The sequence below is a fragment of the Misgurnus anguillicaudatus genome, chromosome 19, assembly GCF_027580225.2.
Source record: "Misgurnus anguillicaudatus chromosome 19, ASM2758022v2, whole genome shotgun sequence".
Taxonomy (NCBI): Eukaryota; Metazoa; Chordata; class Actinopteri; order Cypriniformes; family Cobitidae; genus Misgurnus; species Misgurnus anguillicaudatus.
Window position 1 is genome coordinate 7,089,683 of NC_073355.2, and position 27,024 is coordinate 7,116,706.

The 27,024-nt window shown below is 38.0% G+C and overlaps 1 protein-coding gene across 1 annotated transcript; it reads right to left on the reverse strand.

Annotated features, from left to right (window-relative positions):
• Positions 1-609: 609 nt before the first annotated feature.
• On the reverse strand, positions 610-26,458 carry LOC141350972 (platelet endothelial cell adhesion molecule-like). Its single transcript, XM_073856870.1, has 6 exons — positions 26,324-26,458; positions 21,520-21,813; positions 20,723-21,004; positions 19,441-19,701; positions 3,281-3,535; positions 610-2,984 (listed from the first exon to the last, which is right to left on the reverse strand). Exons 1-6 carry the CDS (start codon positions 26,451-26,453, stop codon positions 2,668-2,670), a joined length of 1,539 nt encoding a protein of 512 aa, XP_073712971.1. The 5' UTR covers positions 26,454-26,458; the 3' UTR covers positions 610-2,667.
• Positions 26,459-27,024: the final 566 nt, after the last annotated feature.

A 27,024-nucleotide genomic window follows, 5' to 3' on the forward strand; every position in this document is an offset into this window, starting at 1 on the left:
GTATGCTATTATATTGATCACAACATTAGTGTGTAGACTGTAATCAGCGCGTCTTCCCGCGGACGATATGCACATCAAGAGGTATTGTACAGCAATATAAATGGTCATTTTAAGACACTTCACAATAAGATTTGTACTGTCAATACATTATGAGAAAAATCATTGTAGATTGTAAGTTGAAAACTTAAATCTGTGCTGTGTTAACCATCGAATTTGGACTAAAACTGTAACATCTAACAATTTCGTTTTGAACATCACATATAAACTTACATAATGAAATAAACAATGTCATCGAACGCAGCATTTATAAGACTTGTTTACCTTATCCATCAACGTGATTTCTCGTTCTCGTCTGATTGATGGCCATCAGCGGTTGAGTTAAAGACTATTAATCCCATAATTCCACGCTGCTTCAGAGCGTCATTAAACAACGTCATTGTTATTGATTTGATCTGGTGCCATCTAGCGGCGCAGATAATACAAATTGCATCTTTAATATGTTCTTACCTCAACTCAGACGAACCAACACACACCTATCTTTTTTCAATGGGTGCACCTTTCTACAGCGTCTCGTGAATGTGTTAGCATTTAGCCTAGCCCCATTCATTCCAATGGCTGTACAAAGATTAAAAGTGCACGCATTGAAAAAAGACAGGCACGCATCAATTAATCCAAGTTGAGGTAAAAACATAGTAAAATACTAAAACAGTGGTGTTTCCTTTATATGATGATAAAACAAATACAGTATTTAAATCCAATATCAATCTCCCAAATTCTTTCACATTCTCCCCCCTTTGGAAACTCAAGTTTTCAACACTTCCTTGTGAATGCAATAGTACAATCATATGTTTGCAAGCAACTAACTCCTGTCTCCCGAAAGGAGGTTGTACCTCCTCTGGTTACAAAGCTTCTCTACTTGTGTCCCTTAATAGGGCACAGACCTATGCATTCTTGCATTACTCTTATCTATGAAAAGTCAAAAAACATATAAAAAACTTCCTTAAAAAATAAAAATGATCATCAAAATATCAAGCTGGCCAGTACAAAAACTTCTATATCATAAATCAGCATTTGTGTAATCTCACAGTGGGTATGTTATGTGAACCACTGCTGAGCTAAACAAAATTGATTACATTTCTATGTGTATGTGTAAAGTTGTGTAAGCATGCAGATATTCAACTTAAAGATATGCATTACAGTTAAAACACTTAGTAAAAAAAACATATGATAATAAAACAAATACAGTATATAAATGCAATTCTTTCTCAAGACCTTTTAAAGGTGCAGTGTGTAAATTTTAGTACATCTAGTGGTGAGGTTGCAAGTTGCAACAAACGTTTCAGTCCACCGTTCACCGAAACGCATAGAGAAGCTACGGTAGCTGCCACTGGACAACCATATCATCGTTGGAGACAACTTAGTAAAAAAGTTTGTCCGTTAAGGCCTTTTGTAGAAACAAAATGGCGACTTCCATGTAAGGGGACCCTTTGTGTATGTAGATAAAAACGTCTCATTCTAAGGTAATAAAAACATAACACTTCATTATGAAAGGTCTTTATACACCACTAATAATATAGTTATGTATTTTATATAGCATTTCTGTCAAGAGATCCTTATAAAAGTTACACACTACACCTTTAAAATGTAATGATGTTCCAGAAATTCCATGACCTGTGGGAAAGTACATTGGTAACACTTTACCAAAAGGGTGTATTTGTTAACATTTGTAAATGCATTAAACACATTCAGGTTGTATTCAGGTCCAAGTACACACAAGGAGCACAAGTTTAAATGTGATCCACAATCGTTTTGCATGTTGTCATTCATCTAATTCTTCTCTCGTTTCTGCAAGAAAAGTGGGCAGACCCCAACAGAGATAGAGGGGACGAACTGAGCTCATACCAAAGTGTGTGTTGAGATCATAACAAGGGTGTGGTGAGCTTGAACCTGCTTACGTAGGATCGTACTGCTTACTTCACGTATTACCGCAACATCCAATAGGAAAATTAAACTGCAGTAGACACCTTTCAACCTGAAGAGGGCAGCACTCAGACGTTTTTACACCATATATTGTAGCATTGGGACACTTTATACCCAAATGTCAAAAAAGTTACTCACTTATACAGCACTTATAAACCCACATTATTACAGATCATTAACTAAAAAAAGTTGGTTTAGGGTTTAGTTACTTTAACAACACCAAAAATTTGATTGCTTCATGAACCAAAAGCCATAAATGTTTAAGTGTCACAATGGTATGTAATTACAAAAAAGATGAGGACCTGGCAACACTGCAAGACAGCACTCTGTGGAGCAGCCTCACAAATGTGTACAACACACAACGTCAAGATGGAGTTTATTGCAAAACATAACGCTGTAATATTATTTTGGTCAAAGCAATGAATGATAAGCATGTTAGATGGCAGAATGTTGCTATGGTTACCTCTGTGTCAATCATTGCATATTCAGGAGTGAGTCTTGTTCCATACACAAATGGAACGATCATTTAGAGGATTCACTACCAAAGGTTTGCAGTGTGTACAAGGCCATTATCTCATTTTTGACGAAGGTGGCGTTTAGCCGCTTTTGCATCTGAGCTCCTTAAATATTAACTTATTTTATACAATAGAATGTATGTGACACAATGATTGAACATTTGATAAAACTTTAAGGTAAACAGAAAAAATACAGATTTGTTTCAGCTATAACTGATGTTGTGAGGGCGGTGCTGTTCTTATTAATTGACTCCTTGTTATTAGCCTGACATGTGAACCTTTGAATCTCCTTTGGATAACTGATGGAGGTTATGTTAAAGATCGCCCTGTCAGTGGTCTTCATCACCTTTATCTCAGCCACTGGACTACTGTCCTTCAGCAATCTGAAGGTTATGGGCAGACTTCCATTATCTGCCTTACACCAAACCTTAAATGGCTGACCCACAATCACATTACCAACTGCACTTATGATTGGCACAGAAACGGGCACTGGAAAAGAGGAGAAAAATGAAAAGCATAGAAAGGTAAATAATGCACAATTAGGATGCATACACAAAACTGGATTCCCAAAAATAAACCAGACCAGTTGCTTTGAGATTCTGAAACTGTTGGTCACATTAGAGTTAAGTGTTACTTTTGCAAATCTTCTGCATTGAAATCAATTCATTCTCAGTGTCTCCTTTAATATGTGTTTGTTATTACATGTGTTATAACAGACAGAAGTGACAATTCATGCATAATATTTGTACTCTAATACCATAGTTAGACAACTACATAAATCTCACCTTTAGCTTTAAAAACAAGTGGTAAACTGGTCTTGTTAACCCCTTTAGCCATGGCAACGCAGAAGTAATTCCCATTGGTGGCTGAGCTTGCTATGCCAGTGTAGGTGGCCGTCGAAGAAATACGTTGATCTTCTTTAAGCAAATTAAAACTGATATCCGCTTTGCTAAAGTTCTCGCAGGTGCAGGTCAGACGAAAGCTGTCCCCTTCAAACACCTGGTCTGGACTCAGTTTTAACATGGGCTTTGAGAACAGCTCTGAGGGGAGAAAACAGAGTTGGGTAGTCTTTATATCGTACTTATTATCTATGTTATGTATTGAGTACAGTGATGGGAATAATGGCGTTATAAGTAATTGGCGTTAGTAACTGCGTTCTTTTTTTCAGTAATCAAATAAATTACTGTTTCCCCCGTTATAACGCCGTTATCGTTACTGACTTTAAAATGCTGCGTGTTACTAAACTTGATCTCACGCCCCATTCAGACAGCCAACGACAAGCAGTAGCAGAGCGACGCGATCTCATTCATTTCAATGGAAACCTGCCGACTTCCGGCGACACGAGCGAAAGTGACCGTTGGCGACCGAATGGGCGTGTCCAGCAACGAGAGAAAGTTAAGAAAAGTTTAACTTTATGCAAATGTCGAGCGACTTTCGGGAGCGACTACCAATGAGAACAAAGCAGTGGAGTTCACGTCACCCTTCTCTCGTCAGTTACTGGCTTGGATGGTACTCATTTGTTTATGACAAGCAGATTTAGAAACGCCTCATTGAAAGAGACAAGCGACACACAGCGATAACGTCGCTGTCTGTCTGAATGAGGGGGCACTGTAGTGATTTTCACCCGCGTATGCTCGCTCTCTCAGCCAAACACTGTTTTTCTCTTGTGTGTGTGTGTGTGTGTTGTGAGAAACATAACTGATGATGATTGGTGTGTGTGTGTTAGAGGGGGTGGGAGAACTACATAGCTGATGATGATTGGCTTAATTTCCATCGTTAGCCAACCATAGGCAGAGTTCACACACTGGTTTCCATGTTTTGTGGGGACATTCCATAGACGTAATGCATTTTATACAGTACAAACTGTATATTCTATTCGCCTTACCTAGCCCATTCCCTAACCCCAACCATCACAGAAACCCTTCTGCTACTTCACATTTTCAAGAAACATCATTTTGTTTGTTTTATAAGCTTGTTTCCTCATGGGGACATCAAAATGTCCCCACAAGGTCACAAAAACACTGGTATTCCTATCTAACGTGATAATTACCAGGTACACGCACACACACACACACACACACACACACACACACACACACACACACACACACACACACACACACAGCAAAGTCTTGCTAGCCTGGTCTACAATTCTGAGCGTTCTTAATCCTGTTACCCTGTTGTTCTCTTCGACCTTGTTTTTGACGCTTGCCTGTTTATTGTTCTGTGATTGTTTTCTACCTGCCCTGACCCACACCTGGAATATTGACTACTGTTTTTGGATTGCCTTTGAAGGTGTTGTTTGCCGTTGCAACATGCCTGTACTGTGGATTTCTCTTCAATAAAACTTGCATTTGGATCTAACCGGTTACACACATTACAATTATAAAGCGTACAATAAAAATCCCATTTATTCTCTTAAAAATATATATATTTTTAATGGTAAACCTTTTACATAAATCTACTAAATTTGGGTTCATGAAATGCTATGAAAATACTGAAATACGTAAAGACTGTGTAACAGATGCCTCGGAGTCAAATAGAGGCCATTGGGCATCTGGATTTCAACAGCCCTAAAATTGTGATAATTAGATAACCCTGTCTCCTCTATCACCTATCAAGGCTGTAAAGTGGGCGACAATTAAAACAAATGCCGTCGTAAAAGGAGGTTCAAAGGAATTCCATCACAGCCGTTCAAACGAAGATCGCCAGAGACACAGCAGGGGGCACAGACTATATGTCTGTGATGAAACCACATTTAAAGATCACAATGAGCTGTTTAAATGTATATATATGTTATATCCCTTTACTGCATGTTCATGTATGTGTGATGTAACTGTGTGTTAACACTTTAGTTAGATTTTGTTCACTGTAGCATGGTTCATATCTTAGGTATGAAATTATTATTCAACGTGATTTTAAACCCATGTCTTGTCTAGTATCAAATTAACCTACTCTTTATTTCCTAATCATTTCTATGTATCATATTACCATAAGCCGCATCAATGTCATTTAATATCGATTTGAAGGGTTATGGAAACAAACTTTTATCATTATGCAAGTACGCCAATGTGATGTCTGAAAGATCAAAGGCTTGTTTCCCCGCGCTATCGAACACTTCGCACATTGGTCATTCACCTAAAATGGGCTGGGCGCGTGAAAGGTCAAAACGGCCTATCGCCCAAGCCATCATTGCTCAATAGCTAAATTCGCTCAATCTCTCAATCGCTGAATCGCTCAGTATCTCAGTCAGTGGCTTAGTTCACTCATGAGCGCTCAATCGCCCGGTTACTCAGGTAACCTGCCAGCGCAGTTTGGAAACTCGCTGAGACTCACCCAGAGTCCCTCGGATTCATCATCTTTTCTCTGAGCCCTGTCCTGTCTCTTCGGGACAGTCTTTCCTGCCTTTGCGCTAGAGTTCGGAAAACCCCGCGGACCAATCCGCCCTACGAAACAACTTAACGGACTTCCATCTTAAACGAACACACCTGGATTCTCTCTCTCTCCTTGCTCGCACTGCGAGCATAAGAAACTTCGCACCGCATCACAAAGAGCCAAACGCAAGTATAAACTCGTTTTACTCACTGATGTTCAAGCTTTACCCCTTATGAAAATTAAGGCGACCCTTAGAGATTATCCGATGGTTTGTGCAGATGTTAAGCAATAGTGCTATTGCCAATCTTTTACTCTCTCTCTAGTATTTTCAATCTTTTCCTTCTCATCTATGTTTTATGTTATTGTATGTGTGTATTTTTAGTTAGTCGTTATGTGTACTTCGTTTTATAGTTAATAAACCGGTTTTGCATTTTCACAATTGAATTGTTTCTGTGTTCAATGCTCATGAAATTAAAGTCACTATTTCTGCCTTTTGATCCAGCTACACGCTGCGAGTAGCACTGTATATCAGTGAGAAGGTTAATTTTAAAGGCCATGAAATTAACATTTCTTAGACGTTAATATACGATTATGAATATATGTCTTCGGTGGACGAACATATTAATTAATTGTTATTATTAATTCTGCTACGCCAGGTAAAACCTGATAAATTTGTATAGTTAATTACAGTTAATTATACATAATATTCCCTTTTGAGCTAAAATCTAAGATTCCCTTGGGAATCCCCGTAGTGTTTCGGTCGGAGGTTCATAGTGTTTCAAATAACGTTATTCCCCTCCTCCCGCTAAATTCGCTACAACTGCTTATGAAGCTTCACCCCAAAATAAAAATCGTGTCATAATTTTTTCATCCTCATGTTGTTCTTAATCTGTATGAATTTCTTTATTCTGATGAACACAGAAGATATTTTGATAAGTGATGGTAAACACACAGCTGATTGTAACCAATGACTTCCATAGTAGGAAAAACAAATATGGTGAAATTCAATGGGTACCGTCAACTGTGTTATAATCATTTATTTTTTTCATCACTTATCAAAATACTTCAATAATATTTGTTTTCCTACTATGGAAGTCAATGGTTACAGCAGCTGTGTGCTTACCATCATTTACTAAAATATCTTCTTTTGTGTTCATCAAAATAAAAATTACATACAGGTTTAAATATGTAACAAAGACTCTGGCGAGGTTGGATCCATGTGCAACAGTTTATTACCAAGGGCAGGCCAAACCAGTAAACAGGCAGTGGGCAGGGATGGGCAGTATTTCAAATACATGTATTTAAAATACTTATTTGAAATACAAAATAGTATTTTGTATTTTAAAGCCTTTGAAAAAAATGAAATGTAATTTGTATTTAAATACATTTAAGATGAGTATTTTTGTATTTTTAAAATACGTAAAATACTTTGAGCCAGTCAACCAGTCAGGGTGCAGTTTTCATGCCTCAACTAGTTCAGACCAGACACCAGAGTTCAGGTAAGCAAATATATCTGTGCAGCTTTTAGTGGGCAATAATTGAAATGTTGGAGTGGGAAAAAAAGCAAGGGCGATTGAATTATTGGGTGTGATGTGATTTGTGTTATTATAACTGCCGCGAAAGGAAATTCACACTTGCACGTTGGCAGGCAGTTGCACGACTGAGACAGAGGCTGCGTCCGAAAACTCTAAATTGCTGCCTTCTGAGGCAGTTTTCCAAGGCAGGAAGGCATCAAGGCATCCTGAAATACCTATGCGTGGGCGTACAATAAGAATGTGATTGGTCGAGCCTGGTCGAGTTCGAAAAATAAAATGGGGCCAAGGAAGAGACTGGAGCACAAATTTAGTGTAAATAAAGGTAGATTTTCACTTTTTACACATTTTAATTGCATTTCTAGCGAAATTATTATTGTAGTTTTCAAATATGTGATTAGTTATCACAAAGGCACTCTCTTTTTATATTTCAACACTATATAACACACTGGAGGGGCGGAGGAGATGCAGGCGGCCCCACACAGGTGGGGGATATAGCTGAAGAGGAGCATGGAACCGCCTGCAGCAATGGATGGGACGATGGGGAGGGGGCAAATGAGCCCCAGAGAGATGTGGATTTATTAAGAGAACAGAGAGAGGACCAGGCCACAAAGCAGATAGCGATAGGGGGAGACAAGTCAGATGACCCATATAACAGTGACCCGGGAAGATTTGTCTCAAAAATACATTTCAAACACAAACTCAGTAACGGAGAGTGTGTGCCGAGAGTATGGCTCTGTTATTCACCATCAGTGAGTGGGAGTTATTTTGACTGGAAACATGCTAATGATCATATAGCAGAACATGAAAGCTGTGACATTCACAGAAAAGCCATGATCGCTGCATCTGACAGTTTGACAGTTGACTCAGAACTCAGAAAACAGTTCCATGAGGAGTGTTAATACTGGTCACAGGTTCTACAGAGACTTGTTACTGTTGTGAAGTTTTTGGCTGATCGGGAACTTGCTTTCACGGGTGACAGCCACAGGTTTGGAGACACCAACAATGGCAATTATTTGGGGTGCATGGAGCTGGTCAGCCAGTATGATCCTTTTTAAAGGCTCATATTGAAAAATACGGAAACGCTGGCAAAGGAACCCCATCCTACCTCTCCCTGAATATGTGTGAGGAACTCATACAGCTGATGGGACAGAAAGTGCTTAAGGAAGTTATAAACAAAGTATTTCGGTATCAGTGTGGACTTCATGCCAGATATCACACATGTGGATCAGCTAACTTTCATCCTGCGGTACGTATCTCCAGAGGGCTGTATAGAGGAGAGTTTTGTAAAGTCCTCCCTATTGAAAGCCACACAGGAGAAGCACTGTTCAACTCAGTTATTAGATTTTTTTAGAGGATATGGGCATTGACATTAATAACGGTAGAGGAAAATGTTCTGACAATGCTAAAAATATGTCAGGAGCCTAAAAATGCCGTGCAGGCACGCATCAAGCAGATCAGCTCATTGGCACAGTGGGTACCCTGTGCAGCACATACCCTAAACCTGGTGGGGGTTAACAGCGTGAACTGTGGGGAATGAACAGTTTTTCAGTTTTGTTTTACTTTTCATCAAGGACCATTTCACGCTGGCAGATGATCAATGACAATTGCAGCCCAATGATAATAAAAGAATAGACTTTGAAATTGCATGCTGTCACAACCAAAGAACTATGCAGGGATCCACCAGTCAATACTCAACATTGCTGATGATAAGCACCAGAATTTGAGCACAAGAGAGGAGGCTAAGGAACAAAAAGATGAACAAACTGGAAATTGCATTAATGTGCAACATGTGAAATGCCATCCTTCTACCTTTTTAGGGTGTGAGTACTGCACTACAAGCGGTGGAATTAGATCTGTGCAATGCTGTTGATCTGGTTCGGTCATTGCGTGAATATGTAGCAGGCCTCCGGGATCAGTTTGATAGCTTTGAGACAGCTGCAAGGAACATGTCCCCCACTGTGTCTCATGAGTACAGAGCAGAAACCCAGCAAAAGAAAAAAAAAAGAGACAGGCAGATGAGTCATTTGAGTGCAAGCTATCAGGCTTCAAACGCTTCTGTACATCTGTGTAGTTGACCATTTAGGGGCTGTTTACACTTGGTATTAAGATGTGTTTTCATCGATCGGATCGAGTGGACGAGAGAGACACATTACGTTTACACCTGGTATTTAAGTCTGTCTCTTTTGTCCACTTTCGACCGCTTCTGTCCTGAATACTGTGAGGGGGCGGTCTGTCGAGACGGTGGGCGAGTCTCTCCACTGTCATATAAATTATGATTAGTTTATATGGACGTGAACTAATATTATGTCTGAGTCCACTGCTTGTCTTGTAAGTAAACATGCTGCACAGTGTTTTGTACATGTATATATGTTAGAGATTTCTCTGATATTTCAGCGCAATTGATGAAATAGGATCGCACAACTTTCACACGCTTGCAAAATTAAACTGCGGGATCAGCTGCTTTAGTTTTATCAATGAAAGGCTAAAAATAGCACTGTACACTGTGTGTTCACGGCAGAAGTCAGAAAAGAAGAAAAACATTGTGTTTAGTACCTCAGATTAGATAAATGGGCGGAGAGAAGGCGGTCGCGTGTGGCTGTTCGAACACATTCAACCACATGTGCGTTCCGCAACTACAAAAGCGATCTGATCGAAAGTGGTTTCGGCTACCTCTGGATGTGGTTGAAAGTGGTCGAAAGTGGACGAGCTCAAAATGTTTTGAACACCATTTACACCTGGCATTAACGTCATCCACTTGTGATCCGATTGATGAAAACGCATGTTAATGCCAAGTGTAAACAGCCTCTTAGTGTCAGAACTGGACAGAAGGTATGGAAAGAAATTAGACTCTATAATAATAGATAGATATTATTAACAAATACATGCACAGTTATCTGTGAACTGGATGCATGTTACAAATGTATTTTACTATCCACGAACAAATGTCTTTAGATTTGAATATGTGAAATTCAGAATTTGAATGAACGTGTATCGATTTGTACAAATGTACAATACACATGTTTTATTGTGTATTCAAATATCATAATTCGCGCGTGCAAAAAGGGAGATGTGCATTTGTGGATCAGGTGACACGCGTGCATTAATCCCGTTCTGTTCATTTGTATATTGAGAATTTCATTTCGCCGTTTAAAGCATTTTATGAGCCAAATACAAACAACTATCAATGAATGAACTAAACAGATGTCTTTGATTTTGTGTCTGCGAATTTTAATATTTACGTGAATGTGCATCGATTTGTACAAACAGAGACATATTTGTGAATTCAGTTGGCATATTTCGTATTATTATTTCACAATTTGTGCACGCAAAAAAGAGGACGTGCATTTGTGGGTCAGGCGACGCGCGTGCATTCATCCTGTTCTGTTTATACGAGTTTTGAGACTTAAGTTGCGTGGTTTGCATTGAAAGATCCACGAGCACAGATGTGCTATGAAAACAGTCACCACTAGGTGTCAGTCTAACGGAGTTTCACACATGGCGGCGAATTCTGTTTTTTGTGTTTCCCTTTAGTCTGGTGTTTTTATAGCATTACGTTTATTATCTATATATATTAAATGTTTTAATTGCTTGGCTACTGAGATGTGTTTGTGTGCATGTATGTAATGTATCTTTATTGTCCTTTAATGGTAAGTCAATTATTTTTACAGTATAATTCACTTTTCACATTTTAAAAAGTAATACTTTCATGTATTAAACTATACAATTTATTAAATATTTCATAATTTTCCTATTTTCTATTATTTCTTTTTACCCCATATATATAGCCTACGTGTCTGTTCTACAATTATTTTGTTACATGCACACAAATCAACATGCCCCAGCCCGTCTACACATAAACAACACTTCACATCATGGGTGTGTGCCATACCATCAAGAATGTCCACATAATAATTACCAAAACAGGTTATAAAAAACACCACAATAGAAAACTGGGGAAAGTATGAAATATTTAATAAACTGTATTATAGAATACATTAAATTATTGTTTTTTTAGTATAAATCATTCAAATCTTTAGTCTTTATAAATATATAAAAACATACCGTGATAAAAACGCTACACTAAAGGGAAGGGAACAGACTTTGACAGAACACCTGAAATCAGTTGCTTTGCTTAGGACCTACTTATTAACGCAATCCTGTATTACCGCACTGACAAGCCAACCGCATGAATGCAACCACGGCGCTTTTTACATTAAATTAATGAAACTATCTATGACCTTCTTGTTTTTCACATCATACATGTATAATGAAGGCCAAATAAATTGGTAAGAGGTCATTTCGTTAAATCACAGGCTACAGCCAGGGCTGGATTGTCAATATTGGGCGGCACCAAGGTCTCCAGACTGCGGCCAAAATGTTTTTACAAGTAGGCTACTCGAGCATGTGCGGGCACTACGGAATGCACAATCGTGTTTTAACCACTCAATTGCATGACGCGTAATCGCGTATATCGTTTTATGTCACCATGCGCTCGGTTGATTTTACCGATGGATCTACGCAGCCCTTTTAAAGTTAACACATCGCACTCAGAACCGCGCCGGTTAAACATTACAGCGATGAGAGATAAAGAGAGCCGGACAACTTTTAGCCTACATTAACACTAAAAACATTATAGACGAGAATAAAGGTCTACATCAGTGCCCAAGGAAAACTAGATAAAAGATGAGAAACGTGTAAAGGATACAAGCATGTAAACTGCTGCCCTGCCACTCATCTCATTAAAGTATGCTATCTAGATATAACTTTTTGTAGCCTATATGTAGCCTATCTTATGCCTATAGTTAAGGGGGTTGTATGAATCTTTGATTCATAACTTCCTATTCTGAAAGTTTCATTAATTTATGCATAACGATGACATGTGCAGCAACTGCATAGTTAAGTCTATTTAGTATTTTTCAGTAATGCAGTTATTTTGGGAAAATGTCAAAATATTGCATTGCAGGCTTATTTAAGGTGTGCCCTAAATTTTCTGCTAGCGCTCCTAAAATTTTCAGTCAGGGGCTACATTGCTCCTAATAACAAAAACGTTAGTCTGGAGCCCTGAATGACTAGTTAAAAATAATAAATAAATAAATAAAATATATTGGGGGGGGGGGGCACTTCACTGTGTTAATCCGGGCCTGGCTACAGTGAATGCGTGAGAAAGTGAAACTGAGATAATAGAATGATAGCGTCGTCTGCAGATGCAGTATTAAAGATTAAAATAACTTTAACTGATCAACACAAATATAAAATGCCATAATATAATTGACGTTTTTTACCAGCATTTAAACCTTTATAGTTTTTTATTTGTGTATCTGCAACATCCGCCCGTGGATGAGGAAGCTGCAGCCAATGTCGTTGGCTTTTTTCTTTATTGTGAACTGACTGAACACTTGACTCTTACCTGGGCATTTAGATATTCAAGTTTTCATTATTAATTTCTGGGTGAAACATTTTAAGCATGATGATCATCTGTCGACTCGACAGTTTCAGCACGTCCTTGCGGAGAGACTTTAACGTCTTTTTGTTCACTCCCCATGAGCTGAACGATTTTATTTTGTACTTTTTTACTTGCATATATTTCAACATATATTCAAGAAACACACATGATATAATGTAAGTTGTTATAGATAGAATAAGCTTGTTCTGAAATGATGACAAAATCTAAATGACTGAAAATGATCTTGAAATGATCTTAATTTAGCCAAAATACTGATTCATTGGTTTTCATACTTTACAGATACACATTAATTTATCTAATCAACCTATTATCATCAAATGCGTATGAATAGCAATCAGTGTGATTATCGTGCAATACATAGCCTACGCCAAATTTCAATTTTGCGTGCATATGCTAGTCCTTCCCGTTCACTTAAATGGCGCATCGTTTGGTGTCGTTTTATTCATTGTTTTTTTTGTGTCTGTTTTTTAAACCATAGAGACAGAGCGCAGCGCGTCATAACCTGAAAACCACGCCCACCGGGGGGGAAAGCAATCCAACAGTCTCCATTGACTTTGTATTGCAAGAGGCCGCCTCCTTGTCATTTCTGGCTTATAACAAAAAACAGAATAATGCCTAAAAGCTGCTTTGTGACAATATGTACAGCTAACAAGCCAAAGAACCCAGAAATAAGTTTTTGAGCCGTAAAACCCAGTCTTTAAGGAGAATAAAGTGGATCGCCGACTACGTTTCCCCCTATTGGACGCATTTTTACTAATAGGAGTACTATGAAAAGTTACCTGTTTCCATTTCTGTGTCTAAACGCTCGTTGTTTGAAGTCGACAGCTTATAAAAACGTATTTTTTGGCGTGTTAGATGTACACCTTCTCACACAGCAGCTTTTAGGTATTATTCTGTTTTTAAATTTAATCTGTTTTTATAAAAAAAAGTTTTTATAAGCTGTTGACCCCAAACAACGAGCGTTTAAAGACACAAAAATTGATACAGGCAACTTTTCATAGTACTTCTATTAGTAGAACTGCGTCCACTAGGGGGAAACGTAGTCGGCGATCCACTTTATTCTCCTCAAAGGCAGGGTTTCCGGCTCGACAGCTTATAAAAACTTATTCCTGGGTTCTTTGGCTTGTTAGCTGTACATATTGGGGCGGTTTCCCGGACCAGGATTAGCTTAATCCAGGACTAAGCATTAGTTAAATTAGGAAATATAACTAGTTTTAACAAACATGTCTTACTAAAAACATTACCTGTGTGCATTTTCAGGTAAAACAAAGGGTACTGATGTATTTTAAGATATTTCAGTGCAAGTTGTTTTCAGTTTGGAGAGCTCTTAAAAGTGTTTAAGTCTAGGACTAGTCTAATCCCTGTCCGGGAAACCGCCCCATTGTCACACAGCAGCTTTTAGGCATTATTCAGTTTTTTGTTATAAGCCAGAAATGACAAGGAGGCGGCTTCTCGCAATACAAAGTCAATGGAGACGGTTGGATTGACCCCCCCCCCCCGGTGGGCGTGGTTTTCAAATTTGCATAACTGCGCTCTGTCTCTATTGCCGATTGGGTTTGGATATCAGTTTATTTTACAAAAACTTACTCTAACCCCAAACCCAAGAGACAATGGTAAAAAACAAATAAGAAACCAATTATTAAAAAACACGAATAGATGAGCCATAAGGGAACAGGAAGGACTTGCGTAACATATTCACTAAAAATTGTAATTTTATGTAGCCTATGTATTGCACGATAATCAAACTGCGTGTTATTTGTACGCATTTCATGAGAATACTAATATATTATTGAAAATGGCCTAATTTAATATGCAGTGCTTGTGTATTGCATTCGTTTTGTACAGTTACAGCGCAGTGTTCTGTATTTACCGATGCTCTGAAAATTTGCACTTAACAAGCCTAAACCATGTTCTTTAATTTATTTATGTATTTTTGTTTAAATGTAGCTGTAGTATAGCTTGTGTTGATGATGTTTCTTCTCATAAGGGTTAAGACATAGCACCAACTTCTAGTGTACCTCGTTGTTCTGGATTTAAATTATATTTTTAGTAAATAAAGGCCGTAAAATTGCATACAGCGCCACGCAAAATCACCGCAAGAGAAAGTCCGACACCGCTACAAAACTAGTTCAGTAACATTATTTGTAATTTAATCAGTAATTTGATTAAGGAGCTTAATAAAAAAAAACGTTACCGTGTGTTTAATGTACTGTCACTCAGATCAGGATCCTTAAGTAGCCTATTACTGCCTTTCCTGATCTTGGTGACAGTACATTACATTTTTATTAGATTATACTAATCCAATAAACAGTCGGGATATATAAATCCAGGTAAAGATAGGCAAAGAAACGCTCATCAACGTTCACCATGGCAAAGCAAGACTTCGCGCCGGTTTGGTGAGATCTAAATGAAGATCTAAATGAAATAAATAAAGTCCACCAAATGAAGAACAGGCGACGCGCGCAATCAGTCTCAGGTACGGGCCGATGGGAAATTTAGTAAATGTTAATATTCGGGCGAGTAATCCCTCTGACGACCCAAAGACGAAGCCTGAGGAGCGCTTTTAACAACAGGCAAGAGACTTTTTACAATTTATATCATACTAATTATGTACGTTTATAAATCATGTTTTCTTTCATAACTTATGAATCGATCAGCAATTCAGCACTTCAAAGTGTGTATAAGTACTTTGTTAATACAATATTCTATAAGTGCTTAAATATAGGCTATTATTCACATAACCTTAAATAACGTATAATCTGATTTAGGAGCTTAATTAAATTTAGACTCCTATATCAGATTATACATTGTTTGGCGTTGGGGATACCAGCATAGGTCCTGATTTCAGGTGTTCTGTCAAAGTCTGTTCCCTTCCCTTTAGTGTAGCGTTTTTATCACGGTATGTTTTTATATATTTATAAAGACTAAAGATTTGAATGGTTTATACAAAAAAATAATAATAATAATTTAACGTATTCTATAATACAGTTTATTAAATATTTCATACTTTCCCTAGTTTTCTATTTTGGTATTTTTTATAACCTGTTTTAATAAAATTGTTTTAATAATTATTATGTGGACATTCTTAACAATATAGCACACACCCATGATGTGAAGTGTTATTTATATATAAACAGGCTGGGGCATATTAATTTGTATGCATGTAACACAATAATTGTAGAACAAACACGTAGGCTATATATATAAGGTAAAAAGAAATAATAGAAAATAGGAAAATTATGAAATATTTAATAAATTGTATAGTTTAATACATGAAAGTATTAATTTTTAAAATGAAGTGAATTATACTGTAAAAATAATTGACTTACCATTATTAAAGGACAACAAAGATACACTACACACATGCACACAAACACATCTCAGCAGCCAAGCCACCAAAACATCCAATACACTATAGATAATAAACGTAATGCCACAAAAACACCAGACCAAAGGGAAACACAGAAAACAGAATTCGCCGCCATGTGTGAAACTCCGTTAGACTGACACCTAGTGTTGACTGTTTTCATAGCACATCTGTGCTCGTGGATCTTTCAATGCAAACCATGCAACTTAAGTCTCAAAACTCGTATGAACAGAACAGGATTAATGCACGCGCGTCGCCTGATCCACAAATGCACATCCTCTTTTTTGCGTGCACAAATTGTGAAATAATGATACGAAATATGCCAACTGAATTCACAAATATGTCTCTGTTTGTACAAATCGATGCACATTCACGTAAATATTAAAATTCGCAGACACAAAATCAAAGACATCTGTTTAGTTCATTCATTGATAGTTGTTTGTATTTGGCTCATAAAATGCTTTAAACGGCGAAATGAAAGTCTCAATATACAAATGAACAGAACGGGATTAATGCACGCGTGTCACCTGATCCACAAATGCACATCTCCCTTTTTGCATGTGCAAATTATGATATTTGAATACACAACAAAACATGTGTATTTGCACATCTGCACAAATCGATACACGTTCATTCAAATTCTGAATTTCACATATTCAAATCTAAAGACATTTGTTCGTGGATAGTAAAATACATTTGTAACATGCATCCCGTTCACAGATAACTGTGCATGTATTTGTTAATAATATTGAGTCTAATTTCTTTCCATAAGAAGGTACGAGTCATACAAAGATGTGTGTGAAAACTTTTTAAATCCATGGCACTTGATGTCCCCCCCAAGACCTCTGTTCACCAGCATTGAGCCTGCAGAGGAAACCCAACAGTGACTTGGAAGAGGACTTTGTGGAGGACGTGGTACAGTTAAGAGAATTTGTACAGAATGAAAATGTGATCAGCACGTCTGCAGTGAACTTACTGAAATTTTTAAGAAGAAGAAAACTCCAAACACAGGCATAGCTTTACGGCTATTCCTGATTATGCCAGTGACCAACGTGAGTGGAGAACGGTCTTTCTCCAGACTGGGCTTGGTGAAAAATAGACTGCGATCAAGCATGCAGCAAGACCGAATCCGTTATCTCACACTGATGTCTATTGAGCATGACATCCTTCGTGATCTGTTTGCTGATCTGACTTTGATCTGTTGCTGTTCTTTACTTATGCTGTTATCAGTTATTATCAATGTTTGTGCAGACAGGTGATGGTTGGTGATGTTTTTCATAATATCGTTTGAAATCATACTTTCAGCATAAGTTGCTGTGTGTGGTTGTTAAATAAATTGTCTTGTGTTTATGCTCAAGTGGGCTCAGTGATACGTTAATAACAATATTACGGTGTTTTCTGGCCCAAAGAGGGAAAACTCACTGTTGTATATCTCGAAAGAAACTAATGCATTTTGTGATTCACATAGATTAGATATTACACTTTTTTTTTAAATGAGACTCTATAAATCGAGGGGATGGGGGGCCTACAAAACCTCTCAGCCCTGGGGACTCACATTAGGTTAAGGCAGCCCTGGTTACAACATGCTAGCAAATACATTTAAAAAAGCGTTTATGTAAAATTAAAAGTTTTTCTGACATCACAATAACAAGATAATCAAAACAGCATTGTCTATAAAGACTGCTTTGATTTAATGGGGATTAAAAAATGCTGATTTTTCATTGTGGTGTTCACACACTGCCAACACACATTTATGTCCAAACACCAAATGCTTTTTGCATAATATGGGGCCTTTAATACAGTTATAATACCTTCCTTCTTTACAATGAGCAACTTCTCTCTAAACTATTTCTTAATGTTAATGTAAAACTGACAACTATCGAATTAACCCATTAAATGTATAACAACATTACATTTTCACATAATGGGCCCTATCTTGCACCCAGCGCAATTGACTTTGTCAGTGACGCATGTATCAGTTCGTATTTTGCACTGGCGCACAGCGGGTTTTTCCCTCCACAGACGCACGTCGGCAAACTAGGGAATGAACTTGCGCTCCCTGGGCGGTTCAGCCCAAAAAAGGAGGCGTGCTCCGGCGCAAATCATCTCTTCTGCTATTTTGCAGTTTCAAAAAACAACTGCGCTACTAACCAAAAAAAACTAGTCTAAAGTCAGTGGCGCGTTGCGCGTGGTTCATTATGCTATTTTAAGGGCGCATGCTTGACCATAATGTATAGCGTACATAACGCGCATTGCTTATCTAATCTACACAGATGCAACCGTTATTTTTGCGAATCATAAATTGTTACAATAAAAAATATAAGATAAGGGAAATCATTAAATCATAAATTGTTACAATAAAAAATATTAATACATGAGATAAGGGAAATCATTGTGGTGAGCATTGTGGTAATAGTTTTTATTTATTTTGTGTGGCAGTGTTAAACAATTATCATGCAAATAACGATAAAAATATTTTCATAAGTTTGTTGTGTGGCTGTATTACGTTTATTTTATCTAAATAATAATTTAAATGTTTTCATAAGAAACCTTCATGTATGTGAACTTGATTTGTAAGTGTACTTTGGGGTTGAACCTTGCTTGCGTCCGATTTCAAAGCCCCAAACCCTTTCAGTGGTGAGGGTGGACGCAGCGATGTCCTCCTGTGTGCCCGGCGTGCCCGATTTATGCTGGCAAGCTTGGGATCCCCCCGTCTCCTGACATCATTGTAGTGCTTGGCGCAGCTGATGAGACAATTGCGGCTATTTCCTCTCACGCATGTTTATCCGACGCTGATTTGGGCGGGTTTCTTCTATCCCCATACAAAACAACTTCTCTGTCTTTGACTGCTCTTACAAGAACGTCGGTCTACCCTCGGCTGCGAACCGCTCCTGGCGTGCGCCTGTCAAATCCGTCATAATAATAGCAACCCGCCATGGAACTTGCGCCCTTGCGTTTAAAGGGAATGTTGGATAGCGTTCTGATTGGTTTATTTGACGTTACGCCCAAACCACACCTATGAATAATGAATCTACTTCAGACCAACCCCTTATTGATTTGCGCCCGGCGCAAGACTTATTTCTCCCGCCGGGAAAATAGCAACAGCGCCCAAGATCCACCCACAAAGTCACTTGCGTTTTGCGCTTCGGACTTGCGTTTCAGATCGTTAAAATAGGGCCCAATGTGTGATTTTATAATAGTTACCTGCTACACGTAGTTGATACCTCGCCATCTTCTGCACGTTGCCTTTCTCTGCTTTACATACGTAGTCCCCTGAATCCTCAGCTCTTACCGTGAAGCTGTGTGTGAAGCTGGTGTGTAATTGATGAAGTAAAGTGCTGCCTTTTGTAAGGAACACCTCCAGATTTGAAGAGTCTTTCACCTGACATGTTACCTGCACCCGGTCACCCTCAACCACATTCTTACTGGGTGAGATTTTTATTTTTGGGGTTATCTCATCTTGATCTGTAAAAAATAAAAAAGGAAATAATAGAGCACAACATCATCTGATACACTCTTTAAATCAGTGTTCTTCAACCCTGGTCCTCAAGGACCCCCTTCCAGAAAGTTTTAGGGTGCGTTCCACTCCAGTTTTAGACACGCACTCGCAAACTTCCCTAAACACTTCCCCTCCGGGGAATCCCTGTCGCCATTTTGAAGGACGTTCCACCTCGTCAAGTGGACGAGGGAAGTTTGTATGGACAGACCCTCGCTCTTGATCGAGGGAGCGAGTCTACTTCATATGTACACTTCAGGCAGCTCCATATCCCACAATGCATCACGAATGTGACGTCACTTCAGCAACTCGCGCTTTGCACATGGAGGGGGCGGTCTCCACTTTCCATGTGATCAAGGGCTTAGGCCGATCTATTTGAACCTACTTCAAGTGTTTCAACAGTAGTGGGCAGTCGTACAACGTAAGCAACGACGTATATCCGAGTGAACGAGACCGAGGGAAGTTAGCGAGGGAAGGTCATAAAAAATGAACTGGAATGCAGGGCAAGATGTCTCATCAGCCAATTCATCAGCCTCCTTCCAGAATGTCACCCTAACAAGCTAATGAGTTGGTTCAGGTATGTTTATAAGGAGACATCTAAAAGATTCTGGAAGAGGGTCCATGAGGACCATGGTTAAAGAACACTGCTTTAAATAACCCATCAAATAGGTTTACTTCCTGTATTGTTTTTGCAAAACTAAAATATTTTCAACCCAGCGCTGGTTCAAAAAGGGAACATTGCTGGTTTGATTAAACCCATTGGTAAGTCAACTGTGAACATCATCTGGGTTAATTTAACCCAACACCTGGGTTTGTCCCTTTTTGACCCAGTGCTGGAACACTGCAACAGGAGTGCACTGAAACAGGATTCATTGTTTCATAGCCAATAGCCTGTAGTTTTATGTAACAAGCATTAACCACAACATGCTATTGCTACTGTATTTGAATAGAATTAAGTCCTTGTGATTAAAGTAAAATGCATATGGTTACCTTTGACAATAATCTTCCACATGTTGCTTTTGTTAGAAAAGCCTGCACCAGGTTGCATCACGACCGTATACGCACACTGAAGGTAGGTTTCTTTAGGCTTGTGCGCCTTAAGATTGACCGTCACAGAGTTATTGGAGCTTGGAACACGTTTGATCTCACTGTTGTTCTCATAGAAGTAAAACATCATACTGCCGGTCTCCTCCAGAGCGCTGCATGTGATGATTATGTCTTCACCCTCAGACACGATATCAGATTTTACTTTTAGCGTGGGGGTTTGAAGGCCTAGATGGGTTTCAAGATATTAAAGTCCTTTCTGTTAAAACTCACTGAAATAAATTCAAAGCAATATTTCATCTCTCAGCTCAAAACCCTTGGCAGTCAGATGCCTTAGGGCTCATTGGTCTATAATCCTTGTGTTTACCTTTTTAAAATACATCATAGTAACCATGCATTAAAATCCATATACCACATGGCTTCAATGCCTGAAAAATTATATTTGCGCATCAAATAGGCTGCGTCTAAAATTCTTAAATTAAGCTAAGACTTTGGAGGCAGCTCCGGGAAATGCATTCGTAATTGAAATATAAACAGAGCGCGCTAATATTCAAATATTTAAAAACTGAAATACTAATTTCTTGCTAGAAATACAATCAAAAGATGTACAAGTGAAAATATAAAAATCTTTGCTCGAACCGCTTTCTTGGCCTCCATTTTGTTTTTTACAATTCTCGACCAATCACACCTCAGAAGGCAGCATTTTCGGTCGCAGCCATGTTACAAGCAGCTATCTTACAAACCTGTGACTGCAAGTGTGTGACTCCGGCTCTCTCTGAATTTGTCGTAGATGCGGACATCGCACTTGTAGTGACCAGAGTTGACCACCCTGACCGATTGTAAAGTGCGATTCACCATTGCCTGGCTGCTGGTTTTATCGTAGACCACCGCTTCGTCTTGAAAGAATCTGAAGAGGTATTTCAGGGGATTTGGGAGACTGTGACTGACTTTGGCTTCACAACCCAAAGTCACGTCAGTGCCACTCGTAACATCATTAGGAGGAAGTAAATTCAGCACCACACCATCAATGGTAAATGCTAAACAAAAAGACCCAAAAGTGACATAAACATTGCAAGTCCACACACAAAGATTGCAAATTTAAAAAATAATGCTTTACGGTCATTGTAGGATAGATTTAGCCAATTTTCACAGAAAAATGTTAATAACAAAATGTAGTTGTACAGTAGTGGCCAAAAGTCATGTCAGAGGGGGGAAATTTGTACAATTCTTGCCTGCCTTCTCATGTTAAATCCTCAAAAAAATGTTGGATTTACTTAAAATTGTGTCAACAGGTTCCATGCAATTTGTTTAAACAATCTCAACAAACAACATTAATCATAGGCTGCATACAAAATCGCATACTGTGTACTGGATTAGATGAAGTACCTACTCACTGACCGTTACAACAGTAGGTACTAAAAAGAGGGATTTTCTAATACAGCCATAGCCTAATGATCAAACCTGAGTGGACAGAAAAAGTTGATAAGCCGCTTCATTGGACCAATGAACCATGATTACATGGGTTTGGTTTTGTCAACTCAAAACTAATAACACATTCTGGTTTCCATGTTTTGTGGGGACATTCCATAGACGTAATGGTTTTAAAACTGTACAAACTGTATAGTCTATTCCCTTCCCCTAACTCAAACCCCAACCATCACAGAAATCTTTTTGCTACTTCACATTTTCAAGAAACATCATTCTGTTTGATTCATAAGCTTGTTACTTCATAGGAACCTCAAAATGTCCCCAAAAGGTCACAAAAATACTGGTATTCCTATCTTTGTGGGGACAATTGGTCCCCACAACGTGATAATTACCAGGTACACACATACACACACAAAGAGTTTGGTTCCAAAACGCGATAAACACCATTTAAAAAAAATTGTCACAGCCAAAATCAGTATTGTATCAGGTCAGTATTAAAAAGTAAATTCTTCATTTTACGCAAAATCCAATATCCGTCATGTTATTCTGTCACTTTTCTCCCTTTTGTTCCAAACGCCACTCCTCCTTCTCTGCAGAATGCAATAAATCTGCTCAACAAATCACAGCGCACCATTCCACACATTGTAAACAACAATGTCGGCACTTTGAATACACACTAAATCCTAGTTTTCCTCATCTACTTTGTACTTCGTGATCAACAAACAAACAAAAACAAAATAATACTTTGACGGCATTGATAAACCTGTGGTGGTTTTCTGTGGTGGAGAAGAAACATAAGCCACTCAGGCGAAGGAAAAATGCTGGCTGTTGCTTGTTTTCACACAACAGCATCAAGTTTCTGTCATGCTAACACATTGACCTCAGGGGATCTTATGAAAAACTTTACATTATTTTACTCAAAGTCAACGAAAATCAAGCAGGAACATTTTACAGCTGGTCGCTGTCAAAAAAAGTTCAGCGACGACGTCCAAGTATGTATTCTTAATATGACAAAGTAAGTTTTTTTTTATTAATGCCATTTATGTTTAATCAGTGTAACACCACTAGGCAGCTAAGTGAATAAAACATTTATACAGTGCACAGCATAAATGAGTACACCCCCTTTGAAAATTAAGATTTTTATCCATTTGTTAGTAAATATGAGACCAATTTCCTTTCTTTTTTACACAATAGTTTTATTAAACATTTATTTTTATTAAAGGAATAGTCTACTCATTTTCAACATTAAAACATGTCATTACCCTAACCAAGAATTGTTGATACATCCCTCCACCATCTGTGTGCGTGCACGCAAGCGCTGCGACGCTTCGACAGCACCCAGCCCAGCCCCATTCATTCAATGGCACCACCCAGAGACAAAGTTAGAAGTGACCAAACACATCAACGTTTTTCCTCTTTAAGACGAGTAGTTATACGAGCAAGTTTGGTGGTACAAAATAAAACATAGCGCTTTTCTAAGCGGATTTAAAAGAGAAACTATATTTTATGGCGTAATAGCACTTTTGGGAGTACTTTGACTCGCCTGAAAAGTCCGCTCCCCTTCTCACTCTCATAATGGGAGAGGGAGGGTGTTACTGCGCCGAGTCGAAGTACTCCCAAAAGTGCTATTACGCCATACAATATAGTTCCTCTTTTAAATCCGCTTAGAAAAGCGCTACGTTTTATTTTGAACCACCAAACTTGGTCGTATAACTACTCGTCTTAAATAGGAAAAACGTTGATGTGTTTGGTCACTTCTAACTTTATCTCTAAATGGTACCATTGAATGAATGGGGCTAAGCTAAATGCTATCGAAGCGTCGCAGCGCGCTCCAGCGCTTACGTGCCCGCACACAGATGATAGAGGGATGTATCAACAATTCTTAGTTAAGGTAATAACATATTTTAATATTGAAAATGAGTAGACTATTCCTTTAACAAAAGAGTGAAAGTCACTAACCATAGGATACAAAAATAACTAATTTAAATCGAATGGGGTGATGCAAAAACGAGTACACCCTGATGAATATATTAGCAAAAAAATTAAATAAAGTGTAATTAACAAAAATTCACTAGGAAATGATGAATATAATTAATCATCACACAGGTGGCCACAGGATAACTGGCAATTGAGAGTGATATTTAAGAGAGAAAATCCACTCTCATGTAATGGTGACAGAATAGCACCACATGGTAAAGAAATGTAAAATAATAAAGTAATTTCTTTGCACAAAATGGTCAAGGTTTCAAGATAATTGGTTAAGCATTGCTAATAAGTTTGAATACTGTCACGAAAGGGATCCAAAAATAAAAAAAATATGGACTTGTGAGAAGCTCTCTGCAATCTCCAGGACATCCACTGAAGTTAACACCTCATCAAGAGTGTTCTGTGATGAGGGATGTTAAAAAAAATCATCATGCAAGTTCAGCACAGTTGGCTAAATCATTAGAAAGTCAAGCTGGGGCGTTTCCTGTGACACCACACAATGAATGTACAGTGCAAAGGAGAGGCATGCATGGCTGTCATCCACAGAGAAATCCACTGGTAAAGCCAATGCACAAAAAGCCTTTTTTCTAGAGCTCATATTGAGAAAGGTAAAGACTATTGGGTCTCTAGCTCTCTATACTTTGGAGTAATGAGACAAAGATTAAAATTTGTGGCTCTGAGGTGTTCCAACTATATGGTGTGGCAGCGCGTCTGTGGAGATATTGTGTAGGGGACGCGTTTGTGTGCAGGATGCAGGGATAAACGGACGTCTGACTAAAGTGAGTGTTTCTATTTTCTTTGTTATACTAACATGGCATTTATGCACACAATAGCATATCTGAGCGGTGTTTTATATGTCTATATTGTGAGGCCGATATAACACAGATGTAATTACAGTAAACAAGAGACAAAAAGAAAATTGGTAAAACTAAATAAACATTTAATATGCATACCCTTTTTTAAGTACTTGAAAAGACATTTGTACTGCGGATCTGAAACCACATGTTACTGTTTGAATAAAACTTTGCTGCTACACACCAGACCAGAGTGTTATTGTGTGTACCACAATGTAACATCACGTTTAAAAGTAAGTCATGATTGGTGTCTGTCAGACACAGTGGTGATGGCTATTTTCTTTGTTTTACTAACGTGGCATTTATGTACACAATATCATATCTGAGCCATGTTCTGATTAATGGGAGTGGCTTGCAGAGCAGTGCATTGTGGTGCATAGTGGGAGTTGTAGTTTTTCATACAAATGTGCTCTAAAGTCACGTTCTGTCTTTTCTCGGTCAAATAGGCACAAAATTCTAAATTGATGTTACATTTTGACTACAAATATGACCCACTTTCCATAAAGATTAATGTTTCTACCGGTGAAATGGCCCTTTAAGATGGTAAGTGATTTTCACTCTTATGTTAAGAAACATAAATCTTTAATAAAACTGGTGTGTAAAAATACAGCAAATTGGTCTCATATTTACTAACATATTTACTTAATTTTCAAAGGGGGTGTACTCATTTATGCTGTGCACTATATATTGAGTCAATAGATTTATAGCATTTTGAAAAAACCTTGTCATGGATTTATTGCATTTCGCATAAAAAATATATCAGTTTTTATAATAATTCTTCGAAAATCTAATTATGGATTTGAATTTTTAATGTTATTTTAAAGATGCTATGTGAAAGTTTGTAACAGAAAATAGTGGTTTTTATCTTGGCACTTTCTTGGTATAGAAAACACGTTTTTACCGAAATAAGTCAAAATGGATTTATTGTGTTTTGGAACCAAACTCTTCATATATTATATTTTTATATATAAATATAAACAATGCCATTGTGCATATTAATAATAATTTAAATATCACAAACAAACTGCGTGATCATTGCATAAATAAAACGAAATAAGCAAAGTAAACAACAACAAAGTTGAGTAACTCACACAATACTATATAAACCGCATGAGGTAGAAAACACAATTATAAAGTCATGTCAATAAACATGTCCGTGTCAGTTTCTGTTTATGAAACAGTTTAGCAGGCGATAACATTAATGATAAATAATGTCCAGTATGATTAAAATAAGAATAGCAATGTTAATTAAAAGTCAGATTTCATATATAAAACTCACCCGTAGTCAAGTACACACAGGAAAACATATACAAATATGTATAAACAATCCAGCTAGCCTCCATTTTCAGGCCACCCTCCACTTTGAAAAAGACGGTCAAACTAGCCCTCACATTTTTTTCTATGTGCATATCAGGCATTACAGTAAAGACAAGAGAAGTGTCTTTACACTTCCACACCATTGCTGCTTTACCACCCTTAATGCAGTTTGTACACAACCACAAGATCATTCTGACACACCCTTATCTGACAGCTACTACAAACCTTTTACTGATGCTTCTGAGAAACGTGATGAACACACAGGCATGTTTTGCTGTTACCACTTCTTTCTAAGCCCTCATCTTCACACTTTTGCACTGACAGATGCCTGTAAATTGATGATTGACATAGCTGTCACTATCTACAAAGATTCATGACTTTAGTATTCTCTGATGGAAAACCAATTCTAAATCGTACAATGACTTTATTTTACTTACTTGACCCTATACTTTTCCAAAAGCCATTATTGTTTGTAAATGCACAGTGGAGATTTCCACTCCACAGGAAAATACATGGCTGATATAAGATTGCGGGACTTTTACCTGTCCATTGAGGTATAAAGAACATATATACTGCGTGGAGTGGATTTTTAATGTTTTGTGTTCTGTACAGAAATTCACCCCACAGTCACTGGTCAAATACAAACTTTTTAATACTCAATCT

Excerpts from the sequence above, each read along its gene's own strand:
- LOC141350972 (XM_073856870.1), bottom strand. The coding sequence starts at position 26,453 with ATGCACATAGAAAAAAATGTGAGGGCTAGTTTGACCGTCTTTTTCAAA. Across the intron at positions 21,005-21,519 it reads TCACACACTTGCAGTCACAG|GCCTTCAAACCCCCACGCTA; the intron begins GTTTGTAAGATA and ends AAACCCATCTAG. Across the intron at positions 19,702-20,722 it reads GTGGAAGATTATTGTCAAAG|ATCAAGATGAGATAACCCCA; the intron begins GTAACCATATGC and ends TATTTTTTACAG.